Below are 16400 nucleotides of genomic sequence, written 5' to 3' on the forward strand. Positions count from 1 at the left end.
CTCTGTGGAATGAACGCATTAGTGAATTAATACCAAGCATTCAGAGACCATATACTGTGTGTGTATATATATATATATATACTCACTACAGGTTTGAAAACACAAAGGCCATTAATTCTCAACTTATCCTTTGCCTTGGGCAAAGCAAACCCTACACATGAGATGCTCTAGCAACAAGTGCAGGTCTAACAAAAAGGCAGATAGATGGGGAACACAGGCTGAACTTCCCACTTGAACAGGATAGACCCTCTATTTAAAAAGTCAGCGCAGATCAGCAGTTCCTGGGTTGGCAGCCATAGAAAAAAGAATTGCCACCGCAGCTTTCCTAATTTTAATTCAAGACCATTTTCAAAACTGGCTGAAAGCAACCATTGTTGAGAGCTATGACCACAACCCCCTTTGGCTGACATAATTAAGATAGCTTACTCTATTCCTTCAGCTACTGTTCATCAGTTCAAAGAACAAAACCTTTGCCCCATCTTGGTTCAACAATGACAGCAGGAAAACACTAACAATGATCTTCAGATTTTCTAGGAATAGAGGCAGCTTTGTCTGATTAGCTGGGCAACGGGGGAAGAGTGGATGGGGCTCCCACAGACTGCATAGGATAGAACAAAAATAGTCAGAAGCAACATGCAGCCAACAAGCCACCTGTGTTTCCTAAAGTTTCTGAGTCTCCCTCTTGCCTTTGTTTGGTAGGCCCTGAGGTCTTGCCAGTAAGATAATCCCATTTTTTAATGGTTGGAAGAGTTAGTTCTTCAGTTTCTGTTAGTGAGTAGGATGTGGGTCATGTCTGAATTGCCTTTCCTGAATGGAATATCACTTTATAGGCCACAAAGAGTTTGCCTTGATAAAGGAAGGAGTGGATGTGAATGGGAGATTACTGTTCTCTCTACATTTTCATTCAATAGACCTAAATTGTATATCATAGACAGAAATGAGTATTAGAACACAGATACTATTCAGACTGCAAACTTTGAATTTTACAATTCACTTTGGTTCAGATATAATGTCCCACAGACATCTACTAGAGTAATGGATTTCAGATATACAACTAGTAGAGAAAATTGGAAAAAATACGTATGTTGATTAGAAAAATATTTTTGTGCGCTTTTGTTAAAGCCAGAATGTACAAAACAAATACATAATTAATGTACACAGAGTAGATACTGATGGGTCTCTCCACACCTACTACAGATGCTGAAGATGTCTGACAAATGAGAAGGTTGCAGTCCTTATGGATAGCATCATTAAACATATGCTGTCTCTGTCTTTTAGAAAGAACCTGCCTAGAGTTGCTTCAGTGACTGATTGATTGATTAAATAAATAAATAAATAAATAAATAAATAAATAAGTGTGTGTGTGTGTGTGTGTGTGTGTGTATAACAGTGTATTAGAACTGAAGAGAGTTGGAAAATCTTAGCATCTAAAAGCCATAATGAGCAGAGTTTCTTACCGATCCACACTGATTGCACAGAGATTGAAAATGGAAGCCGTGCACAGCATAACATCCATGGTCATCAAGGCATCACACAGGACCATGCTCAAAGACCAAACACCTCCCTGGAACTGAAGAAAAATCAGTGAATGCACCCACGACTCATATTTAAGTGCTCCCCTCACAATACTCTATTCTTCAGCTCCCACTCTAGATGGATTCTCAGATTGTCTCTGATACTTTTCTTTGAGAAGATCCTCTCCAATGGCTGACTCGATCAAGAGAGTTGTCACGTTGCAATCAGGCATTCAGAATGGTAGCTTTAAAACCAGCAATCAAGTGGTAGTGGTGGGTGAAAGAGCTGCAGCTCCTCCCACACATTCCTGTCTCAGTACAATCATTCAGCCTTCTTTGCTGCTATCCATCATACTAGGAGGCTTACATACCAAAACAAATGAGGGAAGGAAAGAGATGGATGAAAGAAGCAGGAAAGAATCCCCCACTTTAGACTCACCAAAGTTGCAAACCAAATATCGAGGATGTGATTTTGTAACTTCTAGGTATAAAGCAACAACAGAGTCGCTTCTAGGGAGATGGGCAATGACAAATGTGAAATAGAAAATAAACAAACAAACTTTATTCTTGGACTATGAACCACTGTGGGTCTCAAGTGTTTTGATTCAAAATTGGAAGGATTTCTCCAGAGGACAGAAACACAATGTAGAGAGAACCAGTATCTCCCCGTACAGATAAAACATTTGTTTTTCAGCAGCAACTGCAGCACACCTTTACAAGCAATAATAAGCACCAAATTACCACGTTTTGATAGGATAAAAGCATTCTAGAATCTTCCATTACCACTATAATACGTATTGATAGATCTTCTACTCATCTGTAAAATCTGGGATTATACTAGGAAGAAAATAAATCACAAAGCCCTGTGCTAATATCATTTAATCCTCACTCTGTTGGTGCTATAAATATCACCCAGAAATGATGTCAGGGGTGGCTTATTCACACCTTACAGACTGTAGCTTCATCATTCTTTAACTTTCAACTTGATAGGGGGGTCAGGCTAGGAGAGGGTAAATGCCCCCATATATGCCCTCATTAATTGCCTGAAGATTATCCAACTGTGGACTGAGGTTCCCCAGAAGGCCAGGAGTAACTTAAGGAGGAAGGGGTCACGTTTTCTAAAAAAAAACTTGATTAGAATTGAACAGGTAGAGTGAAATAGTTGTCAAAATTTGTTCCTCGCTTCCTGGCAGCTTGAGCAAGCCACAGTGAATCATCATCATCATCATCATCATCATCATCATCATCATCCAAATCCAGTTGAAACTCTGTCTGACTGTGTGAACAACAACAACATATAACATATAACAGACGGTACAGGATAATGAAAACAAGGATGAATAGGCTGAAGAATAGCTTCTATCTTAGAGCTGTAACTATACTGAATTCTATCGTATAGTGCAGTATCAATGCAGCATCAGGGGTTGTGCAATATGGAATGTGAAGGTTGTGTTTTATGTGTTTTATGTGTGTTATGTGTTTTATGTGTTCTATGGTTTTTATATTTTTAAAGCTGCACTGGGGTGGCATTTAATTTCATTGTACAAGTAGTACAATGACAATAAAGATTTCTATTTCTATTCTATTAAATTTATAAGCCACCTGACTCCCAGCGACTCTGGGGGTTAGTGGAATCCCAACAATATAGATTAAAATGTAATTATTAAAAGTAAGTACGATATTCATTTCTTACCCAATCTTAGCTCCAGTGAAACCATGAGTCTGATTCATGGAGGATCCCATAGATTCGTTCATCAAGAAGGGGATTTCAGTACTACAAAGTCTGAGAATTCCTGGCTTAAGCGTTAGAAGAGAATGCACACGCATGTGATCAAACACAGAGTTTTCTATCAAATTCGATGAAGCTAAAACCAAAGTGTGCGTGTTTGATTATTCTTCCTTATCTCACTATGGAAATAATTATTAGAAAAATTAGAAGTCACAGTCCGGCAATAATCTTATCAGGACCAATCTAATATGTCAAAATTTTGAGATCTTCAGGTCTCTTTATCTGTCAAGGTTTTTTTCCCCCTGCAGAAAAGAAATGAAGGCAGGGAAAGGAAGAAAAAGGAAGCGGACTGGATGAAGCCAGGACCTGAGTCTTAAAACGGGATGGAGAAAGAGTCACAGACTTAAACAAACTAATCCAGCTTTTGGCAAGCCCCTCCAATTTCAGTTCCAATTTGAAAAGGCTGCTTTATTAGGTTGCAGGCAATATATAAAACCACTATGAAACACAATGCTTAATTTCTCCTATTTTGATGAATATAAAATCAGATTGATTGTCAATCTTCCTTGAAACACCAGGTATGTAATGATCTGAGAGCAAAAGCTAAAAGAATCATACCAGTTTTTATATAAGTAAAGACAGATACTGGGGCGTGTTGTCTCATGACTGAAGCTCCTTTGAGAAGTTTCTCCATATGGACAAATACATCTCTGAATTTGGCCAAATTGCATTCTAAGCCTAATCAGGTTAACATATTTTTTTCTAACACAATTTGAGCCCCTTTCTAGTCTGCCTCATTGGAAGAAAGGTAGAAAATGTTCTTCCATCCTTCCATCTCTGTGTTGACAAACAGCTGTAGTGATATATCCATGCTACTTATGTCCCTTTTAAAAGCACAGGAAGAGTTTTCAGAGAAAATAGCATCATGAGGACAGCTGTGTTAGATCCTGGCTCCATTCACACAATACATTTAATCTAGGGACTGAATTTTTCTAGGTTCAGATAATACACTGAATCACAGAGTAACCAAATGGACTGGGTTTGTGCAACATACAAAGCCATGTATACAAAACCTAATCAAGGCTGAAACTAATCAGGCTAAGCATGTTGCATGAATATAGCTGCTAATTTTAATCAGACATACTGTGTGAACAAAGCTTATATTCATCTGTTCATTAAGGAAGGTCCCCATTACACTGATGGGCTATAATGCCCATGTAAAACTGTCCTGCCAGGAAAATGGGTTTTGCATCAACTTCTTACCACCTGGCAAAGTAAGAGGATAAAGGATATGGTTGTGATGGTCTCCTTCCCTCTGCACATTTGCAGGATAGGTCTTCCAAAACCCTACTAGGTGAGCAAACCAGCTTAATGAAGATCCAGCAAGAGAAACAATTCATCATGTGCTATTATACTGTAACTTCCATGGGAATATTCAGGTAGTTATATCTTACTCCTGCTGTGACACGACCCAGCAAGAATGGATAATTGTTGTGTGAACCTTCTTTCCTCAGAGACAAAATTGTTTATCACCTGTATTAACTTTTGAGTTACTGCAGTGAAAATGAGGCAGTGGGTGAAACAAGTCTGAAATCCATTGTTTTTCTTTTTAATTGTTTTATATAATTTTCTGATTGACTGTTGTTCCGATTATGATGATTTCGTTAACAAGCTAGAAACTGGGCAGGGGAAAATCGAGTGAAGGTGCTAGAGCCAGGTGTCAGAAATGCTAGAGCCAGGTGTCAGAATCCATGCTAGAGCCAGGTGTCAGAAATGCTGACTGTGCTAATATGGGGAATTGTACGCACTCTAACAAATAATCTGTTCTGATTTCCCTATGACCAGCAATGCCTTCTCCTTTAATACTGTAAGAGGCAGCAGTGTCTGAACCAACCTTTTAATTTCAACTTGAGAATTTATCATTATCCCTTTACCCCACTTCATAACGTTTGCTGAGTTTCTTCACGCAAGGGTTAACTGTTCCTTTTGTTTAGGGATGATTCGTTGAATAAGCCACTGTTGGCTACATCACACATTTTGGGATGTATGGTTTTTATAAGTTGATATGGTTCAGTTAGCACAATATGTTAAGTCAAAATTAAAGAAATCATATTTTAGCAATGATGTAATTCCCCACATTTTCAGACATCAAAAGGCAGAGAGAGTCTCGGTCTCCTTGTTTCTCCCCATGACTCAGAGAAACAGAATCTCATTACCTTGGCACAAAATTTGGTTGCTGCTGCTGTTAGCACACACAGCTCATTTCTTCACTAGCATCATCCAGCCACTGTTGAGGTGACAAAAGTCTAATCCTCACGGGAGTATCTGCAAGGGAGCTTACAAAAGTCAAGATAACAAGCATGATCAGAGTCCTGCCCCTTTTTATACACATGAACATCGCACACATGTACAAAGGGGTAAGACCATGCCCACCATCTTGAATTTTTCAATCCTTTTCCCACAGATGCCCTTGTATATGCATTAGTGTTATTTGGCAGTGATGTTTGAATGACACGCGACAAGTCACTAGTGGGAAATGGCCTACCAAACTCCTTTTGAATTAGCTTTTAACCCTCTACATCATCTGACAAGAACGTTTAGTGAAAGGCTTTTAATTATTAAATAATCAAATGTTGAAATAACATATTAATCAAAAGACTTTTTACCTCTAAAAAATCACAGGCTCAGCACTCCCAGGACTCTTCCCTTGTTTTTTTAAATAAACAAACAAACAAATAGCATTTTGCTACCGAGTGGAGCCTAAGGACATAGTGGCAATGTACAAGCACACAGTCCAGCTTTTTGTAAGGTATCTGTTGTGTGTTTGTGTGTGTTCCCAGGAGCTGAGCCCAGTGCTTTTGGGGTCTAATGGAAGAGCCCAATAGAAATACTTGTGTACCACTGTCATATAACGAAACCTGTGCTCCTGAGTACATGCAAAACAAACAAAATGTGTACAACTTGGGCCTTGCTTTTCTGAGGAATTTGGGGGAAAAAAGGAGAGGCTAGGGATATGAAAGAATCAGTGCATTTGACTGAACATCTTTCATTTTGATCCTTCCCTTGTTTCTTTTTTCAAAGCAAGTAACAGATCAGCTATGCTTCATAATTCTCACAATGACATGCCTAAAAAGTCATTTGCATGGCTGCCAATCCATTTGCACTGAACATTATTGGGAAAGTACTCAGCAAGGATAGATTTTCCAGCCTCGTAAAACAGAAATAGGCCCTAACTTGACCTGTGCCTAATCATTTCAGTTCAATGCAATAGGTTTACATTAGCCTCTACAATTGGTTCTCTTAATAGACTTTTGTGACTTTATTTGCACCTTCACACTCCTTTTCTTGCTAAATTATATATTCTTTTCTCCCTATTTAAAATGTTAATAGGCCATTGGGTCCAGAATTATTGTCCCAATTCAAGCTGAGTTTCATTATTTCTGTTTTCCAGACTCTTGGGTGACACACACAGAGTTTTAGAATCCCAAGGCTATTCTCCATGGATGACAGCATAGGGATTCAGTATAGCTTACTCTCAGATAACTCAGTTTTCTTCTGAGGTGGTAAGTGAGAAATGAGCAACCTTTGGATGGTCCCAGAGTCAGTGGGACCACTTGGGCAGGCTCAGTTTGCAGAAGACTCTGGGGGACTTGCTTTGTTTTTCTAATGTGATAGAGTTATTTTAGAGTATTCAACACAATTTTCACCTATTTCCCAACCAAATTGGAGGGCAGACAGCTATGGTTCTAGTAGTCATAGTTAGAAGGGACTCTGAGGACTGAAAAAAAATAAAAAGGCAAAAAAGGGCCATAGGTTGCCTGTCCCTGTAGGGAACCTGTATCACTTCAGACTGCATTTCTGGTTCACCTGCCCAAATGTTCTTTTATGTGTGCTATTGCAAAGCCTGGTTATTCAGTAATCTGCAGTTTTGTTAAATACAATGCATAAAATACAAAATCCTCCCAATTATTATAAAAATAGGATGAACAGAAATTGCTGAGGAGAGAGGGTATCTCCTGGTTTTCAAACCACGGTTTCCCAGTAAGTGCTGTTATGTCTGCCCTGCATCCTTGTTACTTAGGAAAGATTTCTATATTTCTTGTGGAAGCCATAAGATACAATTGCTCTTCAGTAGGCATATGTCAACCAGTACAATACATGATTGCTTTGTTTGGAAGGTGAGCATGAAAAACACATGGTGGAGTTCAGAACTTGAAAATAGCTCTTCAGTTGCAGATCACAATTGTTGCCATGTAGTGGCCCTTTTAAAACCCTACATTCTGGGTGCAAATGTGCATAGATTCAAACCATCATTTAATTAATATTTTATGCACCTAAAAAAGCCCGCATATTTTCCTACCCACCAAATTGTTAGGCTTTTCCCATTCCTCTAGTGAAGAGCACAGCCCATTCTTAGCAAAGAAACCAATTTCATAATTGCACAGAAGCTGCAATTGCCCTAAACAGCATAAAAGCAGTGGAGAAAAACAGATTTACACAGAAAAACAGGATGAGGATGGGTTAGGTCATGCATAATCTGTTCATCATCTGCAGCCATCCCATACTGATGGGATTTTAATGCCCAAGGAAATCTGCAGTTTTGTATCCCACATCAAAATGAGAAGACACAATATACCAGTGTGATGAAACAGTTAACTGAATTAAATTTAGAAACTTAACACTTGGCAATGGCTTGAATCAGATCAGAAAATAGGGAAGAAGAAACAAAATGAAACTGGGAATCCACGCTGTTATGGCTCTAAAAACAAATAAAAAACAAGCCAGACGTCCAACGGCCAGGTGCCAGAAATGTTGACTATGCCAATATGGGGAAGTGTACAAACTCAGACTGAAAATCTGATTGCCACCTGCCAGCCATGCTCTTCCCTTTAACACATTAAAGTCATCACCATGTCTGTCTTACTTTATATGCTTGTTTGAAAAAGGTAGTGGCGTGCCCCTCCTGAAGAACCCAGCAGAGTTGAGCCCGGTTTCCAATCTGCCGTTCTTAGGAAGGTTGTTGAAAAGGCAGTGAGGGCTCAACTATAGAGGATTCTGGGTGAAGCGAATTAGCAGATTTTAGACCTGGGCATAGGATGAAACCTGCATGGCCACACTTCTGGCAACCTACAGTGGGATGTGGATGGAGTGAGTGAGACCCTTCTGATCCTGCTTGGCCTCTTAGCAGCATTTGCTTCCTTCAGGACCATCTGCAAGTGTGGAGCATTGGCAGGCCTGCTTTATGCTAGCTCTGCTCCTTCCTGACTGGGCAGCTGAAATTAAATTCCAACAAGATGTTATGCCTGTCTGGAAATATTTGGCTCTATGCTAGTTCTATCACTGGAAGGCATCACGTTCCCCTGGAAGAAGCAGGTCTTCCATCTGGGGTTTTCTTGCACTTGCAGCTCCTACGAGAACAGCAGATGGAGTCATGGCCAGGAGGACCTTCAGCCAGCTTCCGGTAGTGTGCCAGAGGCAGCCATTCATGCAGCAGGATGCTTTGGCCACAGTCACGCATCCCCTTGCATTAGCACAATCAGGCGTTCTCAGGACAGACTGGGTAGAAAACACGAAATAGGCACACAAGAATCCAAGAAATGTTGACAAATACTTTTATGGTAGAAAAGCCAAAAAGCCATTACAAAGGAATTCCAGAGAGTTTTGCATATTAAAAGCGAGTTCTGTTTACAGTGAAATCAAAGCCCAGATTCCTACATCTCTTTCTCCCACCCACCCAATGCAAAGGGCTAGATGTAACTCTTTTTGATGGAATAGACAGTGACAGTGTGTTATTTGTTTTGGTAACCGCCAGCTGATATTAAGCTGTTTGCCTCTGAATGTGTGAAAATGTGTGATTATTGTAATGCATTCTGTCTGAGGCTGCTTTTGAAGACTACTCAGAAACTACGGCTGGATAAAACTGCAGCTGCCACACACTGCCCAGTGAAAGCCATTTCAGCAGAGTAACACTGATATTGCGGGCACAGCATTGGTTACAAATATATGTCTGAGTACAATTCCAATTGCTAGTCATAACCCATATGGCCCACCATGGCTTGGGTGCAAGTTAGCGAGAATACCACCTACTCTGAAGAGAGCCTGTTGTCCTATGTGGTCAGTCCAGGAAGGGGCACTGTTGCTCTCCTCTCTCCAGGATGTTGGGGGGGGGCTCAGAAGCAACCCTTTTTAGTGGTACCCTGCCCCTTCCTGAACTTCCAGGCTCTACTCAGAGTAGGTGGTATTCTTGATAACTTGCAAAGAGGTTAAGAGGATAGTCTTAACCTCTTTCCTAATAATAAATGAGAGAGATGACCCCTCTCATTTATTATTAGGAAAGCAGTTAAGACAATCTTCTTTAGCTTTGTTTTCAAAGCGTCGGTTGTACAATACAGCGCCTGCTAGGTATGTTTCTGGTGGCTCTGTTATGGTTTTTATCCGGAATGTTGTATTTTTTAGGATTGTATATTTTGATTTTTTTATAGAGAGCCACCCAGGTCTGTGGCTGAGGTAACATATACTTTTTCTGAAATAAATGCTTTTTTTCCCCTTTCGACTGTTGCAGTGTGGAAGACTACCCTTGAATATTAAAGATTGTTATATCCCTTCTCTCACCTAGCTGAATTTGGATGCTCTGAAAGCAATGTCAGACCCAGTTTATATTTCAGTGGAAGATTACCAGGAAATCCCAAGACTAGGCACTAGAATGGGAAACTAGGGGGGAATGGGGGAGCGGACTAGAACAAGGCAAGAATAAGCCATGTTCATCTTGTTGCCAGGAAAACCATAAAGATGTGTCCACATAGACACCAGGAGTCAAGCTGGAGTTCGGGGAGAAATATTCATTATATTCTTCCAACGAACAAATTAGAGGCACCTTGGGAGATCCAAGGTCAAGTCTCCTGTGTACATTTTACCTCTAATTTGTTTCCTAGCACGGAAGCAGGTTAGGGCTGGCAAATTTAGTATTTTCTCTCTCTCAGTTTCTGAACCGAACTGTCCCTGCAGTAGCAACCCCTCCAAACATACGTAGCTTGCATCACACATTGTGCTATGCCATGATTTGTTTGGGTTTTGTCTGAATGGGCTATGTTAATCCTGCAGTTGGGGTTTATAAACTACGATGTATGGTTTAGTTATATGAAACCCACCAACTGTGGCTTATTAAACAAACAGTGATTAAGCCAATATAGTTTAGAACATGTGTGAATCCTTTCAGGCACAAAGTAATGATCAGTTCTGGGGACAGAAAGTCAGAAAAACAGCATGGGAGGAAAGTGCTCAGATCCAAAACTGAAACTCCTTCTAAACACTTCATAGTTTTGCCACTGGGAAAAGGTGCTGGCAATTCAGTAATAGAAGCTCTGATGTTAGGTTTTTCCCCAATCTAGAACTCTAGACAGGAATACCACATTCAGTCCCTATTGCCAGGTGGTGGTGGTGGTGGCCGCCACCACCGTCGCCTCCTCCTCCCCCTCCTTTTTCATGAGGCCAAAAAATCCAGCAAAATTCCAAAGCCCAGACTCAGAAAGCAGTCCTTTGCATCTTCAAAAAAGTGTGCAATGTCCACTGTCCTGCCCCAATTCTGGAAAAATTCTACAGTATTCAAAGTCAGCCTTTTTCTTCCAACTCCACCAGACTGCCCCAGAAGCTCCCAGAGAGAAAGGATGTTTGACACTAAAGCTGGTACAGTAGCAATCCTTATGCAGAGTTATTAAAATTACAGACAGGATCTCCAGATTTACATTTAGCCATTCTAGGGCATAGCAAAGAATGCCTTGGAGATGCCAAGTTCGCTCCCTACAATATTAGAAGATGATAGAGAGCTATTTAGAATTTGCGGGGGGGGGGGGTGTTGTTCAATATAATAATCTTCAAAGCACTTTCCTTTCCCCCCTTCAAGGTGTGATAGCAATGCACTAGGACACTGGGGACAGCTACTTAAATTTGCATTATAACCACAACTAGAACAGATTTTAGTTACGTGCTTTGGAAACGTGCAACGGTTCTTTCCATCTGTCAGGAAGCTTCCAGGAATTAAAACCAAATGTTGGACTTTCAAGGACATTCTCACTGGGGCTATGATTTTAATTTTTAAAGTAACTGTAGTGACAAGAGGCTTCATTTTGGCACACGACAGTTCTCTTAACCTTTGGTGTACTCATTTTGAATACATATAACTGATTTAGGATGGACAGTGGAAAACCAGTCTATGGCTACATTGGGAGGATTACCAGCTGGGGAGTTTATAGTAAAACTGCCATCTCACAAGGTGTGTTTGGGTGAAGGAAAAAAAATACCAGTGGCTGATCTCTATCATCTGTCCTGACATGATACATTGGGATTTATTTACATATTGGGATCCCAATATATTTATATTGGGATTTAATTTATTGTTGTGATTCCTATGAATATAATAGTATTTCCAAATTCATCCTCCTGCCACGAACAGCAGCTTCTTCAGAGATGGTTATCCCTACAGTATTTAATGCTGGCAATTAGAGAACTGTTAGATGTTCTCACTACTGCAGTGTAAAATGTGCTGTTTTCTCATCTTCAGATGTTCTGCTTAGTCTCCTTTCACTCATGTATTTCAAAGAATTTTTAACAGTTTTATGAACTATTATTTGGTGAACAGACATCATTGTGTTAATATTTATTTTTCACATTTCTATCCCGCAGCGGTCCAAACACTCTTGGTGGCGATACTTGAATAAAACTCATCCACAGAGAAAGGAAGACAAATGGATTTGCTGAACGAGAACTCGACAAGCTGCTTTTTCAGATTCCGCACTCTATTACGTGGCATCAAGTATTTCCCTAGTTTTGCTACTGCATTTTGTTCCATTCTAACATTTCTACTCAGAAATAAAAATGGGCTCCTGTTTGTTCTAGCTAGCAGGGGCAAGTGACGAGAAAGACCCATGCTGCAATCTAAATTTCTCCTCACATAAAGTTAAACAATGCTGGCTGCAAGTGGCACATCAAATTTGTAGACTGTAACAGCAACATATGCCCTCTCAAAAAGTTAACTGAACAGGCCAGGGGCTGGAGGGTGGTCAGGAGCCATCACAGATTGTCTGGAGAAGGACAAGCATTTTGTGTAAGCAACTGTCCTAATTTTAACATCATATTTTGGAACATTAACGATGTACTAAAGTCAATAGTAGTTTACAAACAGTATGAAAAGGAAACATTCAAGGATAAATTCAAGCTGTTCTTCATCTAGTTTTCTTACTGTCACTTTTAGCAAGACAGTGTGAATTTAACTTCAATCCTACGTATGCTCCGAACAGCAGACACACCTGAAATTATACTTTTGGATAAGTTAAAAACAGGTTGTAAATCAGGTCTGGTTCCCATGTTCCAACAAATCTGCCACAAACCCAGGTCTCAACTTTCCTCCCACATCAACACCATCACAGGCTCCGACAAGTAGACACACAAGATGAGAGGCACCTTTACATACTCTTCCTCTAATGTGTCATATGCCAACATCTGCCAGGAATGCCCTCAGAATTTTACATAGGACAAATGGGACAAACTTTGTGCAAAAGAATAATAGACAAGTTTGACATCAGGACTCAAAACAAGGACAAAGCAGTATCAGAGCATTTCAACCTTCCAGGACACTCCATAGCAGAACAGTGACTGTTTTGGAAAAACAGGATAACAGCACCACTGAGCAAGAAACCTGCATACATTAAAAGGTTTCAGGAGGCAATCTCAGAAGGTCTCAACAAACACAATGGGTTTTTAATGCATTATAGCTGTTAATTGATAAGATACTTGTAATCTGTCTCACATGTCACCTGCATCTGCATGACCAACCTATCTTCCCCTCCCTTTCCCCTGCTACCTCACCCCAATTTAAATCCTACATCTAATGCCTTTTACTGTAATTTGTTGCATCTTAACCAGCAAGATAAAGAGGACAACACTAGCTTCCTAATGAAACACCTGTTAGGGGATGAGGAACAATAGCTGCCTACTAAAAGCAATGTTCTCATAAGCATATTCTTAGCAAAGGGTCACTTTTCTGAGTTCCCAAGGATTTGTCAATGTTCCCTAATATGTCATTAAACCATCCTCAGATGCTGCCTGTTAGAGACTGTCTTCCTAACAATATTCTTGGCAGAAATTCCACTGCCTAAAGTTACAATCAAGCCCCTGATAAGATGTGCTACCAAGCCATCTCCAGATGTCTAGGATGACATCTAGTCCCAGGAGGTGCTAAGCAACCACTGGCTCCAGAGGGCCTGTCTACTGCCATTCATGGGGTTCCTGGCATGCATAAGGGATGTGGATTTGCGTACCTTTCTACCTCTGTTAACTCTCTTAATATTTATTCAGTAAAATCCATTTTGGCCTTGCACCCTGGTTAGAGCCTATTGTCTATGAATCCTAAAGAACCTCTTGGCTCCCAGCTGACTACTAGGTGCCAACACAGATTTGAAAATATTCTTTTGATGAAATACTGATTTCCATATATTATGGTCAGTATAAATCTATGTATTACTGTATTGTCAGCATAAATCTCCAAATATGTTTATTCTAAAAGATATTAGTTCCTCATGAGAAACACACATATCAGAAGCCTTTCTATCTTCCATTTTGTGTAGACAAATTTGTTATTACTACCATGACAAACATCCACAATACAGCAATATTAAGACTAGATAAATATGGCATGAAGCAATTTCCTCTGGCATCATTCCAAGTAATGTAGGCAATGCAATTCCATCTTCCATGACTCTTCTACCACAGGCCTTTAAGAAGAGCTGTAACTTAACAGAGCACATACTTTGCAAAAGAAAAAATTCCCAGGTTCAATCACTGGTGGCCTATGGCTGGGAAAGTCTACTTTCTGAAATCCTGAAGGGGGATAACCAGTAGGAACAGACAGAACTATTCTTTGGGAGTTCTGTTGTTATGCACCCACATCTGAGATCAGGTACTGACAATCTGAATCCATGAAGTATGCTGGACTATATTAAAATGAACTGCCCTTCAATCTACAGCCCTGACTGTATCCTTTGTTTATTTGTTTGTTTATTGCTTTGAAAATAACAGAAAAAGAAAAAAGGGAACAAAACACAAAAACACACGCCCGTGATTCTAAAAATATCTTCAGCAACTGAATCTTGCAGGTTTCAACTAAGTGAATCTTGCATGGCATATTTTGGATATTATCGACTGTATCTTATCAGATAAAATGACTTTTCTGAAATTCCCCCATTAAGAAAAAGTTGAGCAAAACAAATGAACTTGGGTGGCAGTGAGGGACTTGTGGATATGTTTAATAAATGGAGCAGGGAGATATAAAATAAAGCAAGACAACATATGAACAATGATGTTTGTTTAATCTTCAATGAGTTTATTAATTGGAGATGTATGTCCTTGGACCAGTTCTGTCGGAAAGCGTGAATGCTCTCTGACATTTCTTTTGAACCAAGTACTAGAAAGCTGAGGCCAACTATCCCAGAAACTGAAATATAATATGCTGCATGTTTTTTCCTGGGAATTTTTACCCAGCAACTTTTAAAAGCTGCAGAGGAGAAAGCCACTGCAGGGCAAAGGAAGCAAGCAATTTTCTCAAGATTGCATAATTAATCAATTAAATGGAATTGTCCCTAGTTCACATGGAAAACAAATTCCTTAAATACAAACCATAATGGCATGTTTGCTTAGATCAGAGGTATATGATCTGAGATCCCAGGGCTGCATGTAATATTTGAGGCCCCCTTCTAAAATTGACACAAATGTAGTTTATGTATTTATTTATAGAACATTTATACCATGCAAACTACCTTATAAGAGGGACAGGGACAGGGACTATATGGGAAGTAGTCATGCTAATTGTATTAAATTGTTTCATTTTAATTCAATGTACAGGTACATTAAATTAAATCAAATTCAGTTTTGTATTGATGATAAACAATTTTTTAGGAGTGCAGACTAGACCAGACCACTGAAATGGCAAGTGTGGCCTTAGCTTAAAGAACCTTTTTGGAGAGGCAGACACATACTCAGTGAGGAACCAAATCTTTTGGATCACAGGCAACATGTTCTGCCCGTGCTAGCCCTTACTCATTGCCAATGAAAACCTTCACAGAACCCAGTGGAGCTAATGCAAGGCAAATCTCCCAACATTGCTGCAGAGTTTTTCTTTGCCATATCATCTGCTTCTTTAAAGTTTTCGCTACAGAAACTTGCCCTTTAAAACATTTTTGTAAGAAACCAGAAAGACCATATAATGAATGAGTAGCATTGTTCTGCAACAGGAGGGTGGTTCGTTCTAAAACAAAGAGGCTTCCCATATAGATATACCTCCAAAGAGGGTATGTGTGCAGGACATAGTGATTCTTCCAATTACTTCATATTTTACATGTGATTCTAATGAGGGTGGGTAGGAAGAGGGGTAGTTCCATGCTTAGAAACAGAGTATCAGAAGCAGAGAGCCAGCAGTACATGCACAGGGTCCCCATACAATTTAGAATCCCCCCCAAATCAAGCTTTTCAATTACACGGGACACTTTTGCAAATGATTTGTCTGGACGCCACTTCTCAGCTTCCACTAGCCCTGGACGCATATCCCATTATGTTCCAATTAAGAATATACATCCAAGAAAAAAGTCTAATTGCAGACAGAGAGGGTTTACTGTCTTTAGGGGACTGATAATAGAGTACTATCCAGCTTGCGTGAAAGTGGTTTTGAGCACTAACAACAAACTGAGAGTTATAAAAACCACTCAGAGATTTATTTAACTCTTCATTTTTCTCCCAAAAAGCAAGCTAATGTCTGATATTCATGTACATATAGAATAAAACAAATACAGTAAGAATAATTAGAAACACTGCCTGATGCATGTTGAATAATGACTGCCTTATGCTAACTTCCTTTTCTCTTGATACCTACCAACCTCTCTGTTCAAGTACAGGGAATTCAGAGTTTTTTATCATAACACAAACCTGGCAAGAGCACTTGTGACCTAGTTAAATGTATCTTGCGTGAAACAGTATGCAGGAAAAACACTAGGAAGAAAAAAAAAATAGAGCAGACAGTGACCATCATTTTGCAGAGGTCGAGGTTTAACTACATAAACTTTACAAGAACCTGTCTTTTTAGCCAGTAGGTAATTCTGAGTCTAATGAACAGA

The 16400-nt window shown here is 39.7% G+C and overlaps 1 protein-coding gene across 1 annotated transcript in view; it reads right to left on the reverse strand.

Moving 5' to 3' along the window:
• Window positions 1–16400, reverse strand: part of DRD4 (dopamine receptor D4) — a 31634-nt gene that overhangs the window by 7392 nt on the left and 7842 nt on the right. The window contains exon 2 of the mRNA XM_007436335.3: window positions 1458–1570. Within this exon, the coding sequence (XP_007436397.1) occupies window positions 1458–1570 (113 nt within the window). The remainder of the gene's footprint in view (window positions 1–1457; window positions 1571–16400) is intronic.

Source organism: Python bivittatus, unplaced genomic scaffold, assembly GCF_059951505.1.
Source record: "Python bivittatus isolate LINGU-HERP-01145 unplaced genomic scaffold, Pbiv_v1 ctg000480_np1212, whole genome shotgun sequence".
Lineage (NCBI taxonomy): Eukaryota > Metazoa > Chordata > Lepidosauria > Squamata > Pythonidae > Python > Python bivittatus.